Source organism: Macaca mulatta, chromosome 1 (genome assembly GCF_049350105.2).
Source record: "Macaca mulatta isolate MMU2019108-1 chromosome 1, T2T-MMU8v2.0, whole genome shotgun sequence".
NCBI lineage: Eukaryota > Metazoa > Chordata > Mammalia > Primates > Cercopithecidae > Macaca > Macaca mulatta.
In genome coordinates, this window is record NC_133406.1 from 211,867,069 (window position 1) to 211,892,125 (window position 25,057).

The following is a 25,057-nucleotide window of genomic DNA, read 5'->3' on the forward strand; positions in this document are numbered from 1 at the left end:
GTCATTTTTTCAAGAAAACATGGTGTTTCACAGAAAAGATGGCCACCGGGAGTGGTGGCTCATGCCTGTAATCCCAGCACTTTGGGAGGCCGAGGAAGGCGGATCACAAGGTCAGGAGATCAAGACCATCCTGGCTAACATGGTGAAACCCCATCTCTACTAAACATACAAAAAATTAGCCAGGCATGGTGATGGGTGCTTGTAGTCCCAGCTACGCGGGAGGCTGAGGCAGGAGAATGGCGTGAACCCAGGAGGCAGAGCTTGCAGTGAGCCGAGATCCTGCCACTGCACTCCAGCCTAGGCTACAGAGTGAGACTCCATCTCAAAAAAGGAAAAAAAAAAAAAAAAAAAGATGGCCAATTCAGCTCACAACTCAATTGCACAAGTGCTTTTCCTTGAGACAACTGTCGTGCTTCAGTATGCAGCAGAAATGCTTTGTGTGTACTTCCTATCTAATCACACAGAATATTAAATAGAAATGTATTCAAGACTTAATAAAATTCATACTTTTTGCTGCTTCATTAGGAAAATTCTAAGGTAAGCTGGCTTTCTTTTTAACTGCAAGTGCATGCTGGAGAACAATATAATGACTATTAGTACAGTTTGCCACAACTGCCTTGATTTGTGCCCCACCCACTTCAACACAGTGAGGAAGGCAAATAACATCTTAGCATTATTACAAAAATAATTTTGACCTCATGGACCCCTTGAAAGAATCTTGAAGATCTCCAGGGTCTATAGACCACCCTTTGAGGACCGTTGTCCTAACTCAAAGGGTGGTTATAAAGATTAAACGTGATGCTGTACATAAAGCGCTTATCATAGTATCTGGCACGTAAGAATAGATGCACAATAACTGGCTACTTATTATGATGATTATATAACAATTCTATAAAGAAGAATCAAGCATTAGATGAGAGACTATAAGTCCTCTCAAACCTGAGATTCTATTATGATCAGATAACCATTAAAAGACTCATTAGGCCGGGCGCAGAAGCTCATGTCTGTAGTCCTAGCACCTTGGAAGTCTTGAGGCCGGGAGTTTGAGACCAGCCTGGACCACATGGTGAGACTACCAGCTCTACAAAAAAATTTAAAAATTAGCTGGACATGTTAGCACACACCTATAGTCCTAGCTACTCAGAAGGCTGAGGTGAGATGATCACTTGAGCCTAGGAAACTGAAGCTGCAGTGAGCTATGATCACACCACTGCACTCCACTCTAGGCGAGAGTGAGACTCCATCTCTCTTTAAAAAAAACATCAGAGACAGATTTCAAGTATCAATCATAATCTGACATCATCATTTTCTGCGGTTCAGCTCTATGGCAGCAGTAAATATTTTCTTTTACTATTTTACTGATGCCCAAAGTTATATTATAATTAATAAAAAATATTTTTAAATTATTAGATAATAAAAATACTTCCCTACAGTATTGACATTCTAATTATTTTCTTTCCAGTACTTGCTTTTCTATGTATATATGCATATATTTTTTATATATCCATATATCTTTATATATATAAATGTTGAGAATCATAACCAGAATATAAATAAAAGTGCTGTAATCCTAGCACTTTGGGAGGCCGAGGCAGGTGGATCACGAGGTCAGGAGTTCAAGACCCGCCTGGCCAAGATGGTGAAACCCCATCTCTACTAAAAACACAAAAAATTAGCCAGGAATGATGGTGGGCACCTGTAATCCCAGCTACTCGGAGGCTGAGGCAGAGAATTGCTTGAACCCGGGAGGTGGAGGTTGCAGTGAGCCAAGATCGCGCCACCGCACTCCAGCCTTGCCAACAGACTGAGATTCCGTCTCAAAAATAAAAATAAAAATGAAAAATAAAAACAATAAAAATGTATTCAAAGACAATGTAACATGCTTAAGTTATAATCATCAACAAGTTGAAAGTGGTGTATTTAGTGATTATAGACATTTAGTGATTATAGACATTTAAGTCCAAACTTAAAAAGCAAACGTGCAGTTCTCTTTGGAAATAGTGTGAGGCTGAGAGAGATGGGTAACTCTTATAAGACTCCTGCTATGTGGGTTGTAGACTTTAAAGTCCTTAGTATGGTCCTCATGACTGAGGAACCTGAACCTACAGGGGCAATAACACACCTAGAATTGGGACACCTTAAGTTACAACTCTCTCATTTGAAGCATCCCAATCCATGCAATCCTATTTAGGAGAACAAAATGGCTCAAAGGCTGGAAAGAATATTTTTTACTACCATGGCAAGCCTACCAACACCACTCTTTGGATTTCTCTTTGAGCAGTGTGATCCTTTGAAGCTTTGTAACCTAACTCATGCTAACATAACTCAGGGTACTAACTCAAGGCCAAGGTCAGACTTTCACATTAATATGCTAAGGCAGTTTATAGAACTAAGCTATAGCAAGTCACTCAAGTAACAATGAATGTATGGTAGGAAGAAACACAAATTATTCTGGCACTTTAATATTAGCTAATATTTACTGAATTTTTTACCATGTGAAAGACATTGTGCCATTGTATTCAGTATTTTACACACATTACCTTTCAATGGTGTGATCTCAGCTCACTGCAGCCTTGACCTCCCAGGCTATCCTTCCACCTCAGCTACTTGCCACAGGTGTGCACCATCATGCCTGGCTAATTTTTAAATTATTTGTAGAGATGAGGTCTTGCTATGTTGCCCAGCTGGTCTCAAACACTTGGGTTCAAGTGATCCTCCTGCTTCGGCCTCCTAAAGTGCTAGGATTTCAGGTGTGAGCCATCACGCCCAGCCCACAATACCTTTTCTAAACCTAGCAATCCCCCTATTTTCTCTGAGGTGATAATCTCCATCAGAAATATAAGAAACCTGAGGCTCAGAGAAGTTATAATTGAAAGACCTAAGCTCACAAGGTTGGAACCAAGGTCAAGATTTCAACCCAGCTCAGACTGACTGTAAACTCTTGCTCTTGATCACTTGATAACGCCCAACATTGCCAATCATTTTCATGTATAAAAGCAGTATAGTCGGTGAATAAAGACTTTAAAAAATACTTCCAAGAGTTTCATGGGCCCTCTGAAATCTATCCGTGTATAAAGATCTCAAATTAAAAACCCCTGCTCTAAGGATCTCAAGGTACCTAATGCAGCATAATGAGCTTTAAATCTGATAAAAAATAAAAGATAAGGAAACAAAAATAATAATAGCTGCCATTTGCTGAGCACTGAGCCAGCCACTGTGCTAAGCGCTTTACATATATTACTTCATTTAGTTTTCATCCTACAACGCAATGACCATTAATCTGATGAGAAATCTGAAAGTTTAGATTAAGAGAGGTTAAGTAACCTGCCCAAAGTCAAACAGTGGAGGAAACTGAGTTCACACGGACTCTTTCTGTGGCACGATGCTCCCTCTTAGGCAAACACTGAACCAATACCATGTTAAGTGTTTAAACTCATTGCCAAAACAAACACCGAACAAACCCTGTAGACATACTCACCTGTATGACTTATGCAGTTCCATGACCTTCTCTTCAAGTTCCTTGGTCTGATTTGGAGCCAGTTTAAAATCACTGACATAATCCACGCCATGGAGTTCTGGGTCATAGTCTCCCAGTTCAGACTGGATGGTGTAAGAACCTAATAATGCTAAGGTTGCAAAGGAACAGGGCAGCCGTCCTGCAACTATGTCCTGCCGAAGCTGAAGACATAAATAATATCTACAGCAAAAGAGAAAAAATGTTATGTCAGCAACAGCAACAACAAAATATAGAGAAAGAAAAAGGAGAAAAGAGGAGAAAGAGAAAGGGAGAGAGAGAAAAAATAAGGAGACAGAAGAAAAGAAAGCGATTAATATGAGATAATATTAATAACTGTTCGATCTAGGTAGTGGGTATATGGTAGTTCATTGCACTATTATTTTTCTCTTTCTGTGTGTTTGAAATTTTTCCATATTTCAAAAAATACTGTAACTATATTGGACACATGTTTAGAAAGAGGAAAAGCTGGGGAAGTCTAAAGGAAGTAATGAAACTAATATATTTTTTTAAGTATACTAAGTACCACAGATACATAATTTATCTCACCTAATCTTCACACATACACACACACACAGACACAACTTGTGAGGTGGGTATCATTGCCAGATTGTAGATGAGGAAGCGGCTCAGAAGCTTAGCGTGCTCAGTGTCAGGTAGTAATAAAGACTGGCTCCAAAACCAGGCCCTTTCTTTTCTGTCACATTGCTATGCCAAGTGTGCAGACATAGTCCTTCATATATAAAGATGACATTACTGACATATTTTCACTAGGATATAAACATTCTGGTGTATCTTCTCTCCAAGATAAGTTAAGTCGCATGCAGCCTTCTACATACTATTAGCCACCTTGTAAGACTAATTCCATCTGTGTGCTACACTGTTGGGAACTGCACAGTTTGCAGTTAAAACAGTTCAGTCCAACAAACCAACTGAGTGCCTTACCACGTTCAGACACTTTTCTCTCTGTCAGTGTAACGTTCGCCACCTATGGCCCTGACTTCCTTACCACATGTTCTAATTGACTGAGTTGACCAATTCAGACTGTTTTACCAAACAGGAAAGTATTATTAAATTGACAATTCCTAAATTAATTAGAATCATATCTTTGCTTCTATTATAAGATAGTAAATAACATTTTGCTCTAATTAGTCACAACATACATGTTTTTTTAAATGTCAGAACAATGCCAAACAAGGCACAAAAATTTTAAACTCCTCTAAAATGTAAATAATTAGGAAAGATTTTTAGAAATGTGTTTTGTTTTATACATAAGCCTAGATGAAGAAAGACGATTAAGTAGCAACTCCAAAAGACAAATATTATTGTGAAAAAGAAATAACCAAAGGGATTTTTTAAGGCAGAGATCTGGCATCTCAACTTCAAGAATGTACTGAGGATGACTAGACGACAAATAATAAGAAAAAAATGGTATTGACTTTGTATAGAACTTAATCAGATTTTTAAAGAGGTTAGTCTATTCTCTTATTTGAGAGTATGGAAACTATCTAGGCCTAAAGACTAAATCTGCCTGGAATCAGACAGTTGGCAGCAAAATCAGAAATAGAAAGCAGTTACTCAACAACCAACAGTTTAATTTAACAGACATTTGCCAAGCATCTACTATGGATAAGACCCTACGCAAGACGTCATGAATATAAATATGCACAGTAGTACTTTATAATATATTGATTTTCTATTTTCTGTTTTAGTTAATATTTTTATAGAATCCAATAAAAGCCATTTTCTTAAGACATCAGTAGGCTGTTTTTTTTTTTTTTTTTTTTTTTTTTTTTTTTGAGACGGAGTCTGGCTCTGTCGCCCAGGCTGGAGTGCAGTGGCCGGATCTCAGCTCACTGCAAGCTCCACCTCCCGGGTTTACGCCATTCTCCTGCCTCAGCCTCCCAAGTAGCTGGGACTACAGGCGCCCGCCACCTCGCCCGGCTAGTTTTTTGTCTTTTTAGTAGAGACGGGGTTTCACCGTGTTAGCCAGGATGGCCTCGATCTCCTGACCTCGTGATCCACTCGTCTCGGCCTCCCAAAGTGCTGGGATTACAGGCTTGAGCCACCACGCCCGGCCAGTAGGCTGTTTTTAAAGAGTACAAGATTTCATAAATTAGGTGGGCTCCAAGGAAGATTCAGTTCAGGGCATCAAGTACTTCATCAAACATTTTAAAAGGGAGATAGGAAGAAATAATAACACTCAGACTTTCAGTTTTTTTGATACCTATAAGAAGGGTGTGGTGGCTCAAGCCTGTAATACCAGCACTTTGGGAGGCCGAGGTGGGCGGATCACCTGAGGTTAGGAGTTTGAGACCAGCCTGGCCAACATGGTGAGAACCCGCCTCTACTAAAAATACAAAAAAAAAAAAAAAAAAATTAGCAGGGCATGGTGGCGCATGTCTGTAATCCCAGCTACTCGGGAGGCTGAGGTAAAAGAATCGCTCGAACCCAGGAGGCTGAGGTTGCAGTGAGCCAGAATCACGCCATTGCACTCCAGACTGGGAGAGAAGAGTGAGACTCCATCTCAAAAAACAAAAAACAACAACAAAAAGAAGGAACATGGTGGGAAAGGAGTATGAAAAGAGACCCCAAAAAATAAACAAAAAAAAAAAGTAGAGCCATTTTACCATGACATTTGTGTCTTGCCCTTTGGAGCGTGCTGGTAGGAGCCCTGCCCATAGCTCGGCATATCCATGATAAGCAAGGCCAGTTCCCCTGCCAATTTGCTGATATTTGTGATACAGGTCACAGATGCTTAAGGCTTTTAGGTTCACTTATTTGCATGCCTGCCTTGAAGTGACCAGAAACTTTCAATCTTACGCTGCTTAATATCATTATTTTTCTTCCGTTCTGAATAGGGAATTAGCAGAGCTTATGTGGGTAAGAATTACTATCTGATCATATACATTACTATATGAAAAATTACATGTTTAACTATTACTTATTTACCTTGTTATGTCTTCTGTTAACTGTGCTGGGTCAGGTGGATAAAACTTTACGTTAAATGTAAAATTCCAAGGGACACCTATAAAAATAAACACAAAATAATTTTATGTTTATACCTAAGTTTCTAATTATTGGAAGTACTTCAAATTATTCAAACATTTCTCTTTTTCTTTTTCTTTTTTTTGAGACGGAGTTTCGCTCTTGTTGCCCAGGCTGGAGTGCAGTGCCGTAATCTTGGCTTACCACAACCTCCATCTCTCGGGTTCAAGAGATTCTTCTGTCTCAGCCTCCTGAGGAGCTGGGATTATAGGCCTGCGCCACCATGCCCAGCTAATTTTGCATTTTTAATAGAGACGGGGTTTCTCCATGTTGGTCAGGCCGGTCTCAAACTCCTGACCTCAGGCGATCTGCCTGCCTCGGCCTCCCAAAATGCTGGGATTACAGGCATGAGCCACTGCACCTGGCCCCACGAACTCTATACCATTCTTTCAACACTTTTGAAAGTCTGAAATTATGTCACAAAATTAGTAACTGAAAAAAACTGCCGGCTGGGCACGGTGGCTCATGCCTGTAATCCCAGCATTTTGAGAGGCCGAGGCGGGTGGATCATGAGGTCAAGAGATCAAGACCATCCTGGCCAACATGGTGAAACCCTGTCTCTACTAAAAAATACAAAAATTAGCTGGGCATGGTGGCGCATGACTGTATTCCCAGCTACTCAAGAGGCTGAGGCAGGAGAATCACTTGAACCTGGGAGGTGGAGTTTGCAGTGAGCCAAGATCATGCCACTGCACTCCAGCCTGGCATCAGAGCAAGGCTCTGTCTCAAAAAAAAAAAAAATTGCTGCCTTCTAAGGACACAGGAAACCAAGAACTCCTACATAATATTGGTGGGGATGTATAAACTGTCACAAACAATTTAAAAGAGAACAATTTGGCAATATCTTATTGTAAAGATGAAAATAAACATAACCTATAATCTAGCAATTGTTTCTTCCAAGCACATTTCCTAAATCAGTATTTTTTACACCGTGGATCATGATCTGTTGTGAAATCAGTTTAGTGTGGAAAAAGGTCAGCATTCAAAACATGAAATGGAATGCAAAAGAAGAAATAAGGATGTCACTCATATCGTTCACAGTAAAAATTAAGAATTATTGGCTAGGTGCAGTGGCTCACGCTTGTAATCCCAGCATTTTGGGAGGCTGAGGCAGGTGGATCGCTTGAGCTCATGAGTTGGAAACCAGCCTGGGCAACAAGGTGAAACCCAGTATCTACAAAAAAAAAAAAAAAAAAGCTAGGCCTGGTGGCACGTGCCTGTATTCCCAACTACTCAAGAGGCTGAGGTGGGAGGATGGTTTGAGCCTGGGAGGTAGAGGTTGCAGTGAGCCATGATCAAGCCACGGCACTCCAGCCGGGGCAACAGAGCCAGGCTTTGTCTCACAAAAAAAAAAAAAAAAAAAAAAAAAAAATTGCTTGTTAAATTTTCTTTTTCTTTTCTTTTTTTCTTTTTTTGAAATGGAGTCTTGCTCTTGTTGCCCAGGCTGGAGTGCAATGGTGTGATCTCGGCTCACTGCAACCTCCACCTCTCAGGTTCAAGCAGTTCTCCTCCCTCAGCCGCCTCAGTAGCTGGGATTACAGGCGCATGCCACCACACCTGGCTAATTTTGTATTTTTGGTAGAGACGGGGTTTCACCATATTGGTCAGGCTGGTCTCAAACTCCTGACCTCAGGTGATCCGCCTGCCTTGGCTTCCCACAGTGCTGGGATTACAGGTGTGAGCCACTGCACCCGGCAAATTTTCTTTTTCAACAGGGAGGAATTACAAAAATTACTCTGAGTAAGGAAAGGAAAATGCACATGATTACCTGTTACATAATTTAGTTTATACAATGTTCAAAAAGATAAAACAAAACATATTTTTAGGTATACATTCATAGATAATAAAAAGCATTTCGAAAAATTCAAAGGAATCATTAACACAAAATTCTGGACAGTGGTGACCTCTGCAGGGAAAGAAGAGAAGGAAGGAAAAGACATGGGTTATATTTTAAGACATAATTTATAGAAATTACGTATCAGTAACTTACAATATATATGGAAGGTATACGGATTTCTTGCTTTTGCTCTGTACTATTCCAGACAGGAAGAGTGATCTTTCTTTTTTTTTTTTTTGAGATGGAGTCTTGCACTGTCTCTCGGGCTGGAGTGCAATGGCATCATCTTGGCTCACTGCAACCTCCGCCTCCCGGGTTCAAGTGATTCTCCTGCCTCAGCCTCCTGAGTAGCTAGGATTATAGGCATGTGCCACCACGCCCGGTTAATTTTTTGTATTTTTAGTAGAGACGGGGTTTCACTATGTTTGCCAGGCTGGTCTCAAACTCCTGACCTCGTGATCCACCCTCCTTGGCCTCCCAAAGTGCTGGGATTACAGGCATGAGCCACCACGCCCATCCAGGAAGGGTGATCTTTCTTATCCAGAACCAAGAGAATAATCAAAGCTAAAAATTAAGCTAGGAGGAAGAACAGATTGACAAACCTCAGAAAAAGGTCCAAACGGGTAAGGCTGGGTCTGAGGGAGATTAAAAAAAAAAAACAAAGCGATACTATAGGTATGTAAGTATGGATATATGAAAAAATATATATATATAATGGATTGAAAGGTATCACCTCAAATTCATAACAATAGATTTCTATGGATAGGGAGAGAAGGAGATGGGACTGAGAGGAAAACAGACAAATCTTACCTGTACTTTCTATTTTTAATAAAAAATGTTAATTCTGCAATAGATAAATGTCATTCTTCTATTCTCTGTATTTTTTGAAATACGGAAAAAATTTTATTGTTGAGAATCTATAATAATTTTTTTTTTCTTTTTTTTGAGACAGATTCACTTGGTCGCCCAGGCTGGAGTGCAGTGGCGCGATCTTGGCTCACTGCAAGCTCCGCGTCCCAGGTTCATGCCATTCTCCTGCCTCAGCCTCCCGAGCAGCTGGGATTAGAGGCGCCTGCCACCACACTCAGCTAATTTTTGCATTTTAAGTAGAGATGGGGTTTCACCATGTTGGCCAAGCTGCTCTTGAACTCCTGACCTCAGGTGATCTGCCTGCCTTGGCCCCCAAAGTGCTGGGATTATAGGCGTGAGCTACCGCAACCGGCCATATACTTGTGTTTTTAAAATGCAAAATTTATATGTGCCTAGAAAAAAATATTGCAGATTATATCAGTTTAACAGTGATTGTATCCAGAGGACAGGATTTAGAGGACTCTTACATTCTTCATGATAATTTCCTATAATGTTTAAATTTCTTACAATGGGTATATATTACCTGCGTGATTGGCCGGGCATGGTGGCTCAAGCCTGTAATCCCAGCACTTTGGGAGGCCGAGACGGGCGGATCACGAGGTCAGGAGATCGAGACCATCCTGGCTAACACGGTGAAACCCCGTCTCTACTAAAAATACGAAAAACTAGCCGGGCGAGGTGGCGGGTGCCTGTAGTCCCAGCTACTCGGGAGGCTGAGGCAGGAGAATGGCGGGAACCCGGGAGGCGGAGCTTGTAGTGAGCTGAGATCCGGCCACTGCACTCCAGCCTGGGCGACAGAGCGAGACTCTGTCTCAAAAAAAAAAAAAAAAAAAAAAAAAAAAAAAAAATTACCTGCGTGATTAAAAAAAAAAAAACACTTAAGGGCTGGGCATGGTGGCTCACGCCTGTAATCCCAACACTTTGGGAGGCCAAGGGGGGTGGATCACCTGAGGTCAGGGGTTCCAAACCATCCTGGCCAACATGGCGAAACCCTGTCTCTACTAAAAATAATACAAAATTAGCCGGGCATGGTGGCACATGCCTGTAATCCCAGCTACTTGGGAGGCTGAGGCAGGAGAATCGTTTGAACCTGGGAGGTGGAGGTTGCAGTGAGCCGAAATTACACCACTGTACTCCAGCCTGGGCAACAAGAGCAAAACTCCGTCTCAAAACAAACAAACAAAAAACAGAAACAAAACAAACAAAAAAAAAACTTAAATCCCCACCTTTGCAATAAATGTCATTCTTCCCTTTGTCTTAAAAAAATGTTTACAATTTGATTCTCTATTAAAGTTTTTGTAAGGGACATGGTGTTTTTTTGTTATTGTTTTTTGGGTTTTTTTCCCCCATGTTGAAGAAAGTGTTTTTATTATTCCGTAATTTTTTTTTTTTTTGAGATGGAGTCTCCAGGCTGGAGTGCAGTGGCACGATCTCGGCTCACTGCAGCCTCCGACTCCCTGGTTCAAGCAACTCTCCTGCCTCAGCCTCCCATGTGCCACCATATCCAGCTAATTTTTGTATTTTTAGTAGAGACAGGGTTTCACCATGTTGGCCAGGATGGTGTAATTTTTTTTAACTGAAAAATATTAAGGTTCCTTTTCTTAGCAAGATTTTTTTTTTAAAATACCCAGGAAGATAATCCACTTGATAATCTTTTTTACTCATCATAAACTCTTAACTTTTTCTCCTAAAGAAGATTCTCCTAAAGAAGAATCTTCATATGTATAATCATATGTTCCTAATATTTCATATTAAAAGTATTTTCATTGAAAGGAGCAAGGAGTTACATTTTTCTTGTGGTGTCTCAAATATTCTGAACATTTGTTTGCTCTGACTTGCATTTTAAAACAAGCTTTTTATAGGTGGAAAGCAAATATAGAGTTATCAGTCCAAAAGAGTATTTTGTTTCTTCACTTAAGAAAACTAAACAATTACAAACAAGGTCTAAAGAAAAACATTTCACCATAACAAAAGTGTTTTCTTCTAAGAAACCAATGAAAAGCAAAGTTTGTTTTCAGGTGAGTGTTAAAACTTACTAATCATGATAAATAACAACTATTGCACTTCCTGGAAGTTTCTTCAAAACTAAACTAAAAGGACAGGCAGTTTTAATTAGCCATTGGGCCTGGGACTGCAAAATACTAATCTATACTTTTTTCAATCCAGAAATATTTATCCCAGGACACCAGGCGGATCAGGGTGTAAAGCGGGACTATACATTAGAGTTAGAGGTAGGAGCAAAGCCAACAGAAGGGTCAGTGGCAAGCAATTCTTGTCCTTCCATTCTTTTTTTCTTCCACAGTCCTTTATACTACAGTTTAGAAGAGGACTGTTAAAAGGGATGAAAACAACCATAAAGAGGAAAACATAAAATTTATAATGCAATAGTTCAGAACAATTTAAAAGGAATAGGACACGGCAGCAAACTCCTAGAAGGCAACTGCAGTTTCAGTCACTACCATTTTGAGAACTGACTCCCATATCCTTTTTCTTTTCTCATCTTTGTTCTTTTCCACCTTCTGTTACTCTCAACCCTTCCTATCTTCCCCAACTTTGCCCAGTTGTAAAAAAAAATCAACAAAATCTGACCTACATCTCAACAGTATCCACCTCTGCTATATTTTTCTATTATGGAATCTCCTCCTTCCAGGAGAAGGCTTTATCTCGATTTCAAAGCAATCTGCAGTAGTCAGGATTCTAAAGTGACTGACTCACAGCCAGAAATGGTTGGAAATCCTCTGACCTACTAAAAGAAAGAAAGAACTATAAAAAGAGCTATATCCACTTACCACGAACCTGCTTTTTTATTTCTTTGGCGGAATCCAGCCACGTCTGTAAAAAGGAGAAAAGGCATTCACACAGAGCTCCAAAACACATAAACAACAGGGTACTGGAAGCTGGATCACTGACTGTCTTCAGATAGTGCCTCCAGATCAACCTGCATTTCCTTTGATAGTCTTTGCATTAATTTCACAAAGCATAGTGATTTTGATCAGACAAAAAGGGACCCCGACATTTGGGCTGAATATTAGCTCCACTACTTCCTGGCTGAGTGACTTTAGGAAATCTGTACCTCAGTTTCCTCATCTATAAAATGAGATATTGGTAGTACTGCCTACTTCATAGTGTTACTGTGAAGATACAATGAGTTAATACATATAAATACATTAGTAAACAGCAAAAGCTAAGTAAGCTTTGGTTATTTATATTATTCTATAAAGACTAGTAGATAGCTACAACCAGAATTAATTGACAGCATCCACATTTTATTTTCTTCTCCAACCCTGACCTTTGGTCACCTTCAAGTTTTTTCTTTTCTTTTTTTAAGAAGGAGTCTTGCTCTGTCGCCCTAGCTAGAGTGCACTGGCACAATCTCAGCTCACTGCAACCTCCGCCTCGCAGATTCAAGCAATTCTCCTGACTCAGCCTCCCACGTAGCTGGGATTACAGGCCCTCGCCACCACACCTGGCTAATTTTTGTATTTTTAGTAGAGATGGGGTTTTGCCAAACATGTTGGCCAGGCTGGTCTCAAACTCTTTTTTTTTTCTTTTTTTTTGAGTCAGAGTTTCACTCTTGTCACCCAGGCTGGAGTGCAATGGTACAATCTCGATCTCAGCCCACTGCAACCTCCGCCTCCCTGGTTCAAGTGATTCTCCTGCCTCCACCTCCCGAGTAACTGGGATTACAGGTGCGTGCCACCATGCCCAGATAATTTTTGTATTTTAAGTAGAGATGGGGTTTCACCATGTTGGTCAGGCTGGTCTCCAACTCCTGACCTCAGGTGATCCGGCCGGCTCGGCCTCCCGAAGTGCTGGGATTATAGGCATGAGCCACTGTGCCTGGCCAGTTTTCTGTATCAGCACAGTATTCAGTACATGGCTTGTGCCCAGTTTACTGAATGAATAAATATTTTGTTTTCCCGAACTACTCTTGCCCACGCCAATGTTGTCCTTCACTGTTCTCCCACTCTACTTAGAATCAGCACACCACTAGGCTAGGGCTCCTCAACCCATGGTGGACCATGCAAAATAAGGGCACTGGAAAAGAACCTCACCATTAACATTGTTCATAGATCCCTCTGAGAAATGTTTAAAGACAGAAATTTCTAAATTTCTAGAAATGTTTAAAACATTTTAGTGGAATATAAGATACATATCAAAAAGTACATAAAATGTAAGTATAAAGATCAATAAAATATCAATGTGAACATACAAGAATTATAACATTACTAGCACCTCAGGAGCCCCTTTCTTGCCTCTTCCTAATCCCTCCCCCTTCCCTTGTCCAAAGATTTAAAATTGAATTTTAGTGGCATTTTATTTATTTATTTAGATAGGATCTCGCTCTGTGGTCCAGGCTGGAGTTTAGTGATGCAATCTTGGTTCTCTGCAACCTCCACCTCCCGGGTTCAAGCAATTCTCCTGCCTCAGCCTCCCAAGTAGCTGGGATTACAGGCGACCACCACCATGGCTGGCTTATTTTTTTGTATGTTTAGTAGAGATGGGGTTTCACCATGTTGGCCAGGCTGGTCTCAAACTCCTGATCTCAAGTGATCTGCCCACCTCGGCCTCCCAAAGTGCTGAGATTACAGGTGTCAGCCCCCGCACCCAGAGATAGCGGTATTTAGAAAAAAGGAGTAAAGGTGTCCCCCTCCTCACCCTCTACCAACAAGGGCAGAGCATATGGTGACCATACCATTTGCCCTATTGAAGGAATGGGCTTGAACACCACATATTTAAATTGATTATATACTACTTTGACTATTATATAATCATTACAACAGACAATAAACGTAAGAGGACTAGTTTTCTTTTACACTCCCACCACAATTAAACCAGAAAATTAATATACATAAATAAATGCTACATAGTATTAAATTGTTCTAAAGTATAAAAATAAGCACATACTTGTTTAAGCCCTGTCAGAAAGGGGTGACCTGGGTGTTTTCTCCTTAGTCTTTCATTTAGACTAAAGAAAGTTTTAAAAAAAGTTGCTGTATTTTCAAAGGCAAAGGAAGACTTTAAAAGCATCAACTGAGTTTCATGAAACCTCTGAGAACCTTGGTTTACACCACGCAATCCAGAACTACTACCACTTTTTACCACTTTGGAGTAGATATTTCTACCATAGAGGACTCCATGTTTTCCATTATTTTAAGAGAATCTCCCTAGGTAAGCTGAAGCTGCCAAGTTCCTTCCAGGGATTCTATGAGCCATTCTGAGTCTGTGCTAGAATTTCTACTAACTCGACATAGGGAAGGCAAATCCAGTTTTGTGTCAGTCATATAAAGACTGCAGGGTATAAGCTACTATGTAGAATAAATTGTTATTGCTTCAATTATCTACACCTCCAAATCAAAATAAAAAACAAAATCTTCTGGAGATAATAAAAATCATGTGTACAAGAACAGGTACTTTTATGCTCAATTTACATTGTTGAATTCCTAGCATTTTAGTTAGCCAACAAATATTTGAGGAATGCTTCCATGTGCTAGGCACTGTGGTTACAAAAAAAAAAAAGAAACAAAGAAAGATTAAAAACTAGCACTGGTCCTCAGGGAGCTGTCATTCTAATCAGGAGGCAAAAAGAGAACAATCAGTTTATTCGAGGTGTGATAATTACAATGATAAAAATATGTGCTAGTGCTATGCTAGAGTACAGGGTATTCTGAGAGCACAGAGGACATGCACCAAAATGGTTTAAGAGTCAGTTAGGAAATGTTTCTTAATAGAATGTCTGGGGGATCTAAATGGAGTCTTGAAGGACAAATGAGTTAGCCAGGCAAGGAAGAAAAGGAAGTAATTAGAAAGGCACAAAAGTATAAAAGTGACTGCAATACACCTGAGTTGTTGCATGTGGTTCAGCATAGCTGGAGCATAGAGGCAAAGAGGAGAGAGGTAAAACTGAAAAGAACAGTAAGGACCAGACATGGAGGGAGATTATTCCATGCTAAGAACTTAGACTTTATCAAGTTCTTAGCAAGCAGGAGTCATAGAAGGATTTAAAATAAAGGAGTGACATCAATTAGAGAAAGCATGATTGTAGCCAGGGGGACCAAAAAAGACGCTGTTGTTCAGAGTGATAACTGTGGTCCAGCAGAGGATAATGGTTAAGGGTACAGGCTTTGAAGTCACACAGTCTTGAATTCCAATCCTGCCTCACCCTCTCTACCATTTAGCAGCTGTGTAACCTTATATAAGACAGTGTTTCTGAGCCTCAATTTTCTCATATGTAAAATTGGGATAAAACTATCATCCGCCAGGCGCGGTGGCTCAAGCCTGTAATCCCAGCACTTTGGGAGGCCGAGACAGGCAGATCATGAGGTCAGGAGATCGAGACCATCCTGGCTAACCCAGTGAAACCCCGTCTCTACTAAAAAATACAAAAAATTAGCCGGGCGTGGTGGCGGGCGCCTGTAGTCCCAGCTACGCGGGAGGCTGAGGCAGGAGAATGGCGGGAACCCGGGAGGCGGAGCTTGCAGTGAGCTGAGATCCGGCCACTGCACTCCAGCCTGGGCGACGCAGCGAGACTCCGTCTCAAAAAAAAAAAAAAAAAAAAAAAAAAAAATCATCCTCACAGAGTTATTGTGGGTTAAATTATTTGATGTATACTAAAAGCGCATAGCCAGTATTCAATAAATGGTACTGATATTGATAATCAAAAGGGTCTCATGGGATAAAGTCTATGGGACAGAGGAAAAAAAATTAGGAGTTAAAGCCATTAGGATTTGTGACTAAGTAAATGGGATGTAGGGGAAGGGTGGGCTCATGATGAGGGTTGGTAAGGTATAGTCGTAAAGAATAATTCTCAAGTTGCTGGCTTGGGCAACTGGGTGGATGTAGCACTATTCACTAAAACAGGAAATAAAGGAAAATGAACAAATGTTATAAAGGAGAAAAAATAGCAACAACAAGAAACAACCTACATGTACATCAAACAGCTGAATGAATAAATTGTAGAATAATTTAAATAGGTATATGTTTAAAGTATCTTTGGAAATCCAAGTGGAATATTTCAACAGAAAGCTGTATAAGCAGGTCTGGCACTCAGAAAAGAAATTTGGGCCAGATATACATTTGGACACCTTCCTCATGTAGGTGGTAGATGAACCCATTAAAGAAGATTTAAAAATCACCCAAGGAGTATGTATTAGAGTGAAAATAAAGGGGAACACTTGGGGAACCCTTGCATTTAAGTGATAGAGAGAGAACAAAGAGCTGAGAGGTAAATTGAGGAGAAGAGACTACAGTGGTAGGAGAAAGACAGGAAAGGCTGGTATCACAGTATCTAAAGGAATAGGAAGTTTCAACGAGGGAGTAATTAAGATTATCAATACTGCAAAACGGACAAGTAACATGAGGATAAAAAATGTCAGATTTATCTTGGTAAGAGCAGTTTCAACAGAGCAATAAGGGCAGAAATCAAAATACAATGAGTTATATCAAGTGCAGATGAGAACATGGCACAGCTGAAACTTTCGCTCATTACTCGTGAGAGTGTAAACTGGTAAAACCACTACAGAAAACTGTTTGATAGTATCACTAAAGCTGAACATATGCCTTCTCTAAAATCCGTCAGTCTCACACCTAGGAACATGTCCAACAGAAACGGATACGGTGAGATGTATACCAAAAGGCACCTGTAAGAATGTTCCTAGCAGAAGTATTCATAAAAGCCCCAAACTGTAAACAAGCCAAATGTCTATCAGTAGTAGAGTACATAAAGTGTGGTGTAGTCAAACAATGAAATATTATATTACACAGTAATGAGGCCAAGAGGCTGAAGCAGGAGGATCGCTTGAGCCAGGGAGGTGGAGGTTGCAGTGAGTCAAGATTGTACCACTGCACTCCAGCCTGGACAACACAGTGAGACCCTGTCTCAAAAAAAAAAAAATTATACAGTAATGAGAATGAACTATTGCTATTTAAAACAGCATGAATGAATCTCAAAAACATCATAATGAATGAAAAAGAAACCTGACCTAAGAGAAGACACTGTATGATTTTTTTATGCAAAGTATAAAAACAGGCAAAAGTGATTGATGGTGCTAGACATCAGGATGAAGTAACTTTTTTTTTTTTTTTTTTTAATTTTGTGATAGGGTCTCACTCTGTTACCCAGGCTGGAGTGCAGTGGCACAATCTCGGCTCACTGCAACCTCCACCTCTCCGGCTCAAGCAATCCACCTCTGCCTCCTGAGTAGCTGGGACTACAGGTGCTCACCACCACACTTGGCTAATTTTTCTGTATTTGTAGAGACAGAGTTTCACTATGTCTCCCAGGCAGGAGGAAGAAGTTACTTTTGACGGGGAGTGGGGACAAGTAACAACAGATAAAGGGTTGGAGGTAGTGACTAGAAGGGACACAATAGGGGATTTTAGAGTTCTAGTAATGTTCATTTTTCTTATCCTGGGGGCGTTTACAAAGATGTGTTCACTTTTTAAAAATTCTCTGGCCAGGCGCAATGGCTCACACCTGTAATCCCAGCACTTTGGGAAGTCGAGGCGGGCGGATCACGAGGTCAGATCAAGACCATCATGGCTAACACGGTGAAACCCCGTCTCTACTAAAAACACAAAAAATTAGCCGGGTGTGGTGGTGGGCGCCTGTAGTCCCAGCTACTCGGGAGGCTGAGGCAGGAGAATAGCGTGAACCCGGGAGGCAGAGCTTGCAGTGAGCCAAGATCGAGCCACTGCATTCTAGGCTGGGCGACAGAGCAAGACTCCATCTCAAAAAAAAAAAAAAAAAAATTATTTGGGATATATATGTATGATTTACACCTTTCTTGTGTTATGTTAAACTAATATACAGTAAGGAAATAGAGAATACTATATGTAAACCAATTTCTCAAAGAGTATGGTTACAGCATGGAAGAAAGGGTTAGAGTTATAGAAAAAAAGCAGGATCTTCAGATGTCCCCTAAAATAGCAATTCTGAATAATCTAGTTCTATCTGAATATTTTCAGTGGCATAGATTCTTTTTGAAGAGTTCATTTTATCAATCATATCTCAAGATTTAAATATACTAACATTTTAAGCAGAATTTAAGCTTGTGCATTAAAAAGAATTACATTCCTTCTCTGGCTTAAAAAACAAGTTTCCAAATAATATAGAGATGAAGAGCGGCAATATCCTGATACAGATATTCATTCATTCAACTGAAGTATTACCTGTCTCCCATGGGTTTTTTTTTTTTTGAGACGGAGTCTCACTCTGTCGCCCAGGCTGGAGTGCAGTGGCCAGATCTCAGCTCACTGCAAGCTCCGCCTCCCGGGTTCACGCCATTCTCCTGCCTCAGCCTCCGGAGTAGCTGGGACTACAGGCGCCCGCCACCTCGCCCGGCTAGTTTTTTGTATTTTTTAGTAGAGACGGGGTTTCACCGGATTAGCCAGGATGGTCTCGATCTCCTGACCTTGTGATCCGCCCGTCTCGGCCTCCCAAAGTGCTGGGATTACAGGCTTGAGCCACCGCGCCCGGCCGGGTTCTTCTTTCAAAACACCTTCTCGCAAGTGGTTTCTTCTACTTGAAATACTCTCTCCCTATTTCTTCATCTGCAAGATTCCTGACTGTCTCTTATAATTCATATCTGTTATTACCTTCTCCAGAAAACCGCTTCTGACTCCCTATCTATGTGGGTGTCCATCTTACTGCTATTGCCTAGTCAGTTTGGGAGCTCCATGAGGAAAGAGACTGTCTTTTATAGCTCTGCCCAGCACAAGGCAGATACTATCTGAACAATAAATGTTTATGAATGAATGAACAAAGAATAGATGAATGATGCTACTGAAGTAAACCAGGAGAGATTAATAAAGTTTCAACTAGAGAGATGGCGTTTAAAGAGGTAAACTGAATAGGAGCAGATATAGTTTGGATGTATATCCCCACCCAAATCTCATGTCAAATTGTAATCCCCAGTGTTGGAGGTGGTGCCTGGTGGGAGATGACTGGATCATGGGGGCAGATTTCCCCCTTTGGTGTTGTTCTCGTGATAAGAGTTCTCACAAGATCTGGTTGTTTCAAAGTATGTAGCATCCCACCCCCTCTTCCTCCTGCTCTGGCCACGTAAGACGTGCCAGCTTCCCCTTAGTCTTCTGCCATGATTCTAAGTTTCCTAAGGCCTCTCCAGAAACTGATGCCACCATGCTTCCTGTACAGCCTGCAAAACCATGAGCCAATTAAACCTTTTTTCTTTGTAAATTACCTAGTCAGGCATTTCTTTATACAGTGCAAGAACAGACTAACACAGGAGCCTTTCATATCTTTTGCAGCATTTACAACCTTAGGTCCTAATGTTTTAAAAAAAGAACTCCATTCCCTGAGTTAGTCATCAGCTACCCTTACATGGAGGTCCTAAAACCCCCACACATACACATAAGAGATTTATACAAATCCTTGTCTTTTGAGGTAAAAGACTTTTCTACAGCTCCAGAAGTCTACCTGTCTTAACTCAAGGAATAACCATTATTTATGCTGCTGTTAGGATGTTGACTTCAAATCACTGCTCCAAGATATGTTATAGAAACTCTAGAGCACAGGTAATTCTAGGTCTCATTCTTTAAATACTAAGCTAACACACAAATAATAATAATAGACAAAAAACTACATTTAAATTACCTAGAGGTGTTGACCCAAATCTCTGTAGCAAAAGACAAGATCACAAATGCAGCCTCCCTACTCTGAAAGTATATTTATAAAATTCCCCTTCATCTTTCTAATTTGCCAGAAAATAAAGACACAACCGTGACTGCCACTTGCCTTCAAGGCCAGTCATGAATCAATGAGAAACAATCAATCCTTTCAGATGACTATAAACTAAATTACTCATACTCTTGATTTAATAGTCACTCCTGTGGTTGCTCTTTGCCCGTGAAGGTGAGCAAAAGACTTCTGGTTTGACTGACGATCTTTTCAGAGCTGATTATCTGACTCTAAAGGTAAGAAAATTCATCGACACAGAAAATGGATGGAAAAAGACAATGACTACATACTATTGAATTGAATGTAGTCCTAATTTAAAATTCTCATTATTGACCAGAAGAGCACAAGTTTTCTGCTTACAGATGAAATTTGGAGGGAGGGGGAATTAATGTAAGTGACTTTTCTCCCAAGGAAAAAGTCCTTGATTCATTAGTAAATAATTCTAAGCAGGAATAAAATGTAGGAAGCAACTATTTAACTGACAATTTTGATTCATAGTGGCAACAAATCTCTCACGGAGCTATAGAAGTTTGCTTCTGGGCTGGGCGCAGTGGCTCATGCCTGTAATCCCAGCTCTTTGCGAGGCCGAGGCAGGTGGATCACCTGAGGTCAGGAGTTCAAGACCAGTCTGACTAACACGGTGAAACCCCATCTCTACTAAAAATACCAAAATTAGCTGGGTGTGGTGGTGCGTGCCTGTAATCCCAGCTATGTGGGAGGCTGAGGCATGAGAATCACTGGAATCTAGTAGGTGGAGGTTGCCGTGAGCCAAGATGGCACCACTGCACTCCAGCCTGAAAAAAAAAAGAGGTTTGCTTCTTACTGCATTTCCACTTATCTTGCCAGACCCTAGCAATAGGCCCATTATCATGCAGTGAGTAGGAAAAGTGAACAAGCAAGCCACTCCATATGAGGGAAAACTTTCCTCCCTGCTAAATGTACTCAATTGTCTACAAACAAAGCACAAAGCTGTTAATGACAGAAGTTACATTTACAAAGGACAAATCTTTACATACACAAAAAGACACCAGAGAATGGAAAGAAAACAGTTCTCTCTCATTGTATTATGGCTCACATTTTTTTCTACAACATAAACTAATTCTATAGAGGAAACAAAAAAACTACAGGTGAAATGTAAAATCAAGGAAAGGAGTAAAAAGCTAAATAAGAAAATAACTTAGGAAGGGGCAGCAGGCAAAGAGCTACAGGAGTAAACTGACTATGCAACTAGAGGATGTCACTCTGCCTTTATGTGCTTCAGTTTCCTCATCTGTAAAATGGGAGGGTGAGCCCCAAAAGCCTATATAGCTCTATTACCTTCTGTATTTTCAGAATGGCAGAACAACTTAGATGACCATGATTTACTATGAACTTTATGGATTCAATCATTTCACAAGTATCTGTGTACTTGTAGAGAGGGTCTTATCTAGAAATTTGGCTTGACAGTACATATACATGGAATGATAGTGTTAAACAAAAATTATGGAAGGCCATTGTTTTGGTCTAAGCTTCTTCACTGGCTCCAACAGATCAGGCCAAACCAAAATGGAGTCACTCACACTAAATACCACATAATCAAACTGAAACCTAAAGGAAGTGGGTAGATGCTAAACAGACCAGTTTTTCCTGAAAACAGGAGATTCCAGTCTACCTGAGTCAGTTTAACAAGGAAGTCCTCTCTGCTTTAGCATTTAGAAGAAAAGTAACGACATAAACTAATCAGCTTTTTCCTATTATATGGTTTCCTTATTCCTACCTTACAAAACCCACTGTTCTGCCATTGCTTATTGGGAGCCCTCATTCTATTTTGTAGAATGGAGGCTGCCTAATACTTGAATCACAAATAAAAGCCAATTAGATCTTTAACTAAATTTGTGGTGATTTTATTTTTTTCTAATAGATAAAATAAAGCCATATACTCTTGCTAAATACAATCAATTTTAAGTAAAAGATACACTGTTCTTTTGTACATCCTAAGAAAATAACAGGTAGAATATTCAACCCGAAGGATGCTCCAGAATGCATCTCTAGATTACAACACACAAATCTTTTCTTTTAAAGCCAAGGCCTTGATTAATTGGTAATTTCATTTTAAAACAATAATAGTATCTTTTTTTTTTTTTTTTGGGAGATAGGGTCTTATCCCTATCACCCAGGCAAGTGCAGTGGTGCACTCATGGCTCACTGCAGCCTCGACTTTCCAGGCTCAGGTTATCCTCCCACCTCAACCTACCGAGTAGCTGGGACTAGAGGTATGCACCACCACACTCAGTTAATTTTTTCAGTTTTGGTAGAGACAGGGTTTTACTAGTCTCGAACTCCTGGGCTCAAGTGATCCGCCTGCCTCTACATCCCAAAGTGCTGGGATTACAGGTATGAGCTACCATGCCCAGCCAATAATACTATCATAATAATAATGATAATACCTTATTTTTATTGAATGCTTACTATATGTCAGGCATGATTCTACATGCTTTCATATAGATTATCTCATTATCATTCCCATTTTACCAATGGGAAAACAGGACAAGTAACTTACCTAACTTGCAACTAGTATGTGGCAAAGCTATTCTCTCAAGTGTAACAATGTGTCTCACTTTTTCAATAAACATTTGTTGAAGGCCTACCACATCACAGCCAGGCAATATGCTAAATAACATTCTTTAGGAAATCAGTCTGGTAAAAAATAGATGTGGGCCCAGAATAATAGATGAAAATCAACCCACACCAAGATATATAATTGTGAACTCTCAACTTCATAAGGACAAGAAAAAAGAAAAGATCATACTCACTTGATTGTGTAAAGGAGGAGGGAGAGGAACAAAAGTCATATAAAAGATCAAAAATCAAAATGGCTCTGGCCCTTTCAAGAGCAACACTGGAAACTAGAAGACAATGAAGCAATGCCTTCAAAATTCTGAAGGCAAATAACTTCAAGCCTGAAATCCTATACCCAACAAAATTCACAATCAAATGTGAAGGCAGAATAAAGCCATCTTTTCAGACATGTAATTTCTCAAAAACGATTGCATCCCATGTACCATTTCTGAGGAGTAGCACTCTATCAAAACACAAGGAAAAGCAAGGATAAAGGAAACAGGAATAACATCATAGGAAAGAGGCAAAGCACATCTGCAGGATGATAGTGATGGGAGATACCCGGGACAGCTGTGTACAAAACAGACCGTGATACCCATCCAGACTAGACAACTGTGACTTAAGAGACAACTGTGACTTAAGAGACAGCATTATTTATTTATTTCTGAGACAGGGTCTCACTCTGTTGCCCCAGCTGGAGTGCAAAGGCATGACCTTGGCTCCCTGCAACCTCTGCCTCCTGGGTTCAAGTGATTCTCATGCCTCAGCCTCCCGAGTAGGTGGGATTACAGGATTGTGCCACCATGCCTGGCTAATTTTTGTATTTTCAATAGAAATGGGGTTTCACAATGTTGGCCAGGATGGTCGTGAACTCAGGTGATCCACCCAGTTCAGCCTCCCAAAGTGCTGGGATTACAGGCATGAGCCACCGCACCCAGCCAAGAGACAGCATATTAAGGAAGGCCTGCCATCACTAAGGTGTTTTTGCTACTGTACTGACCCTTTAACTTGACAATCCTAAGGTAAATCTTCCCCAGATTCATTTTTGTACAAGATTTACCCAGGCCATGTGCTAATGAAGTTCTTACTTTCCCTTCCATGCTCTGCTTCTGAGATCAGCTAAGGACTCTTGTTTTAATTAAAAAATAAAAAAAATAAAAAAAAATAAACTGTTTTGACTTACTTCTGAGCTGGAGGTTGACCATAATAAACTTAGAAGCATAAAATATAGAGTAGCCCATTCCCTTTGATGATGTTCCCGCTGGATGTCCTATAAGAACCTGGTCCATACAGACCTGCCGATGCCCTGACTATGATAAGGCCTTATTTCCCAGGATTCGCTTGCCCATTGACTTCCCAAGTAGGGGCTCTTATAAACTATCAGGGAAGTTGAAGCCAGATTATGATTCAGAGGTATCAACTTTTCTTTTCCAAAAATACTTGCCAGGGACAATAATGCACTTTTTTGACACAGCTAGGTTTGTACTTTGTTATTAAGCTTTTATATTAAGCACGTTTAACAACACTTTACACCTAAATATGTAAGTGAACATAAATAAAGCAATTTGACATTTGCTCTTTAAAAACTAATTACGGTCGGGTGCAGTGACTCACGCCTGTAATCCCAGCACTTTGGGGGGCCAAGGCAGGCAAATCGCCTGAGGTCAGGAGTTCAAGACCAGCCTGGCCAACATGGTGAAACCCCATCTCTACTAAAAATACAAAAAATTAGCCAGGCGTGGTGGTGCATGCCTGTAATCCCAGCTACTTGGGAGGCTGAAGCAGGAGAATCGCTTGAGCCCAGGAGGTGGAGATTTCAGTGAGCACAGATCAAGCCATTGCACTCTAGCCTGGGTGACAAGAGTGAAGCTCCGTCTCAAACAAACAAAAACTAATTACAATAGTGGCAAGGCACAGTGGGCCATGCCTGTAATTTAGCACCTTTGGGAGGCTGAGGCAAGAGGATTGCTTGAGCCCAGGAGTTCAAGACCAGCCTGAGCAACATAGTGAGGCCCTGTCTCTACAAAATATAAAAATTTAAAAATTGGCTAAGCATGGTGGTGCATGCCTGTGGTCCCAGCTACTCGGAAGACGGAAGTGGGAGGATCGCTTGAGCGTGGAAAGCAGAGACTGCAGTGAGCAAGATCACACCACTGCACTCTAGCACAGGCAACAGAGTGAGACCCTGTCTCAAAAAAAAAAAAAAAAGTGAAAACCACTATAAAGAAAATAAACTTGGTGACAGGACAGAATATAAATCCCCACAATGGTGAAAATTTTTCAGTGTAACTGAAAATTTTTGTCCCAACGTGGGCCCTAGAAGCTCAACTGTAAGCAGAAATTATTTCTTCTGCTGAATGGCTTTAGATGAGTCAGCTTCTAGAAATGTAAGTATGCTTGGATCACAGAAAAACATATTTCCAGCCATATTTTGTAGATGTAGGTACTCGGTGACTTTACATGCCAAATTAAAGGATTGCTAATTACTCTC

The 25,057-nt window shown here is 40.5% G+C and overlaps 1 protein-coding gene across 50 annotated transcripts in view; it reads right to left on the reverse strand.

The window, feature by feature from the left end:
- EPB41 (erythrocyte membrane protein band 4.1) overlaps window positions 1-25,057 on the reverse strand; it is a 278,208-nt gene that overhangs the window by 99,536 nt on the left and 153,615 nt on the right. For all 50 annotated transcript variants that reach the window (XM_077965593.1, XM_077965637.1, XM_077965626.1 and 47 more), the window contains 3 exons: window positions 12,059-12,101; window positions 6,467-6,542; window positions 3,479-3,697 (listed from right to left, as the gene is read on the reverse strand). In XM_077965593.1, coding sequence (XP_077821719.1) covers window positions 3,479-3,697; window positions 6,467-6,542; window positions 12,059-12,101 — 338 coding nt within the window. The remainder of the gene's footprint in view (window positions 1-3,478; window positions 3,698-6,466; window positions 6,543-12,058; window positions 12,102-25,057) is intronic.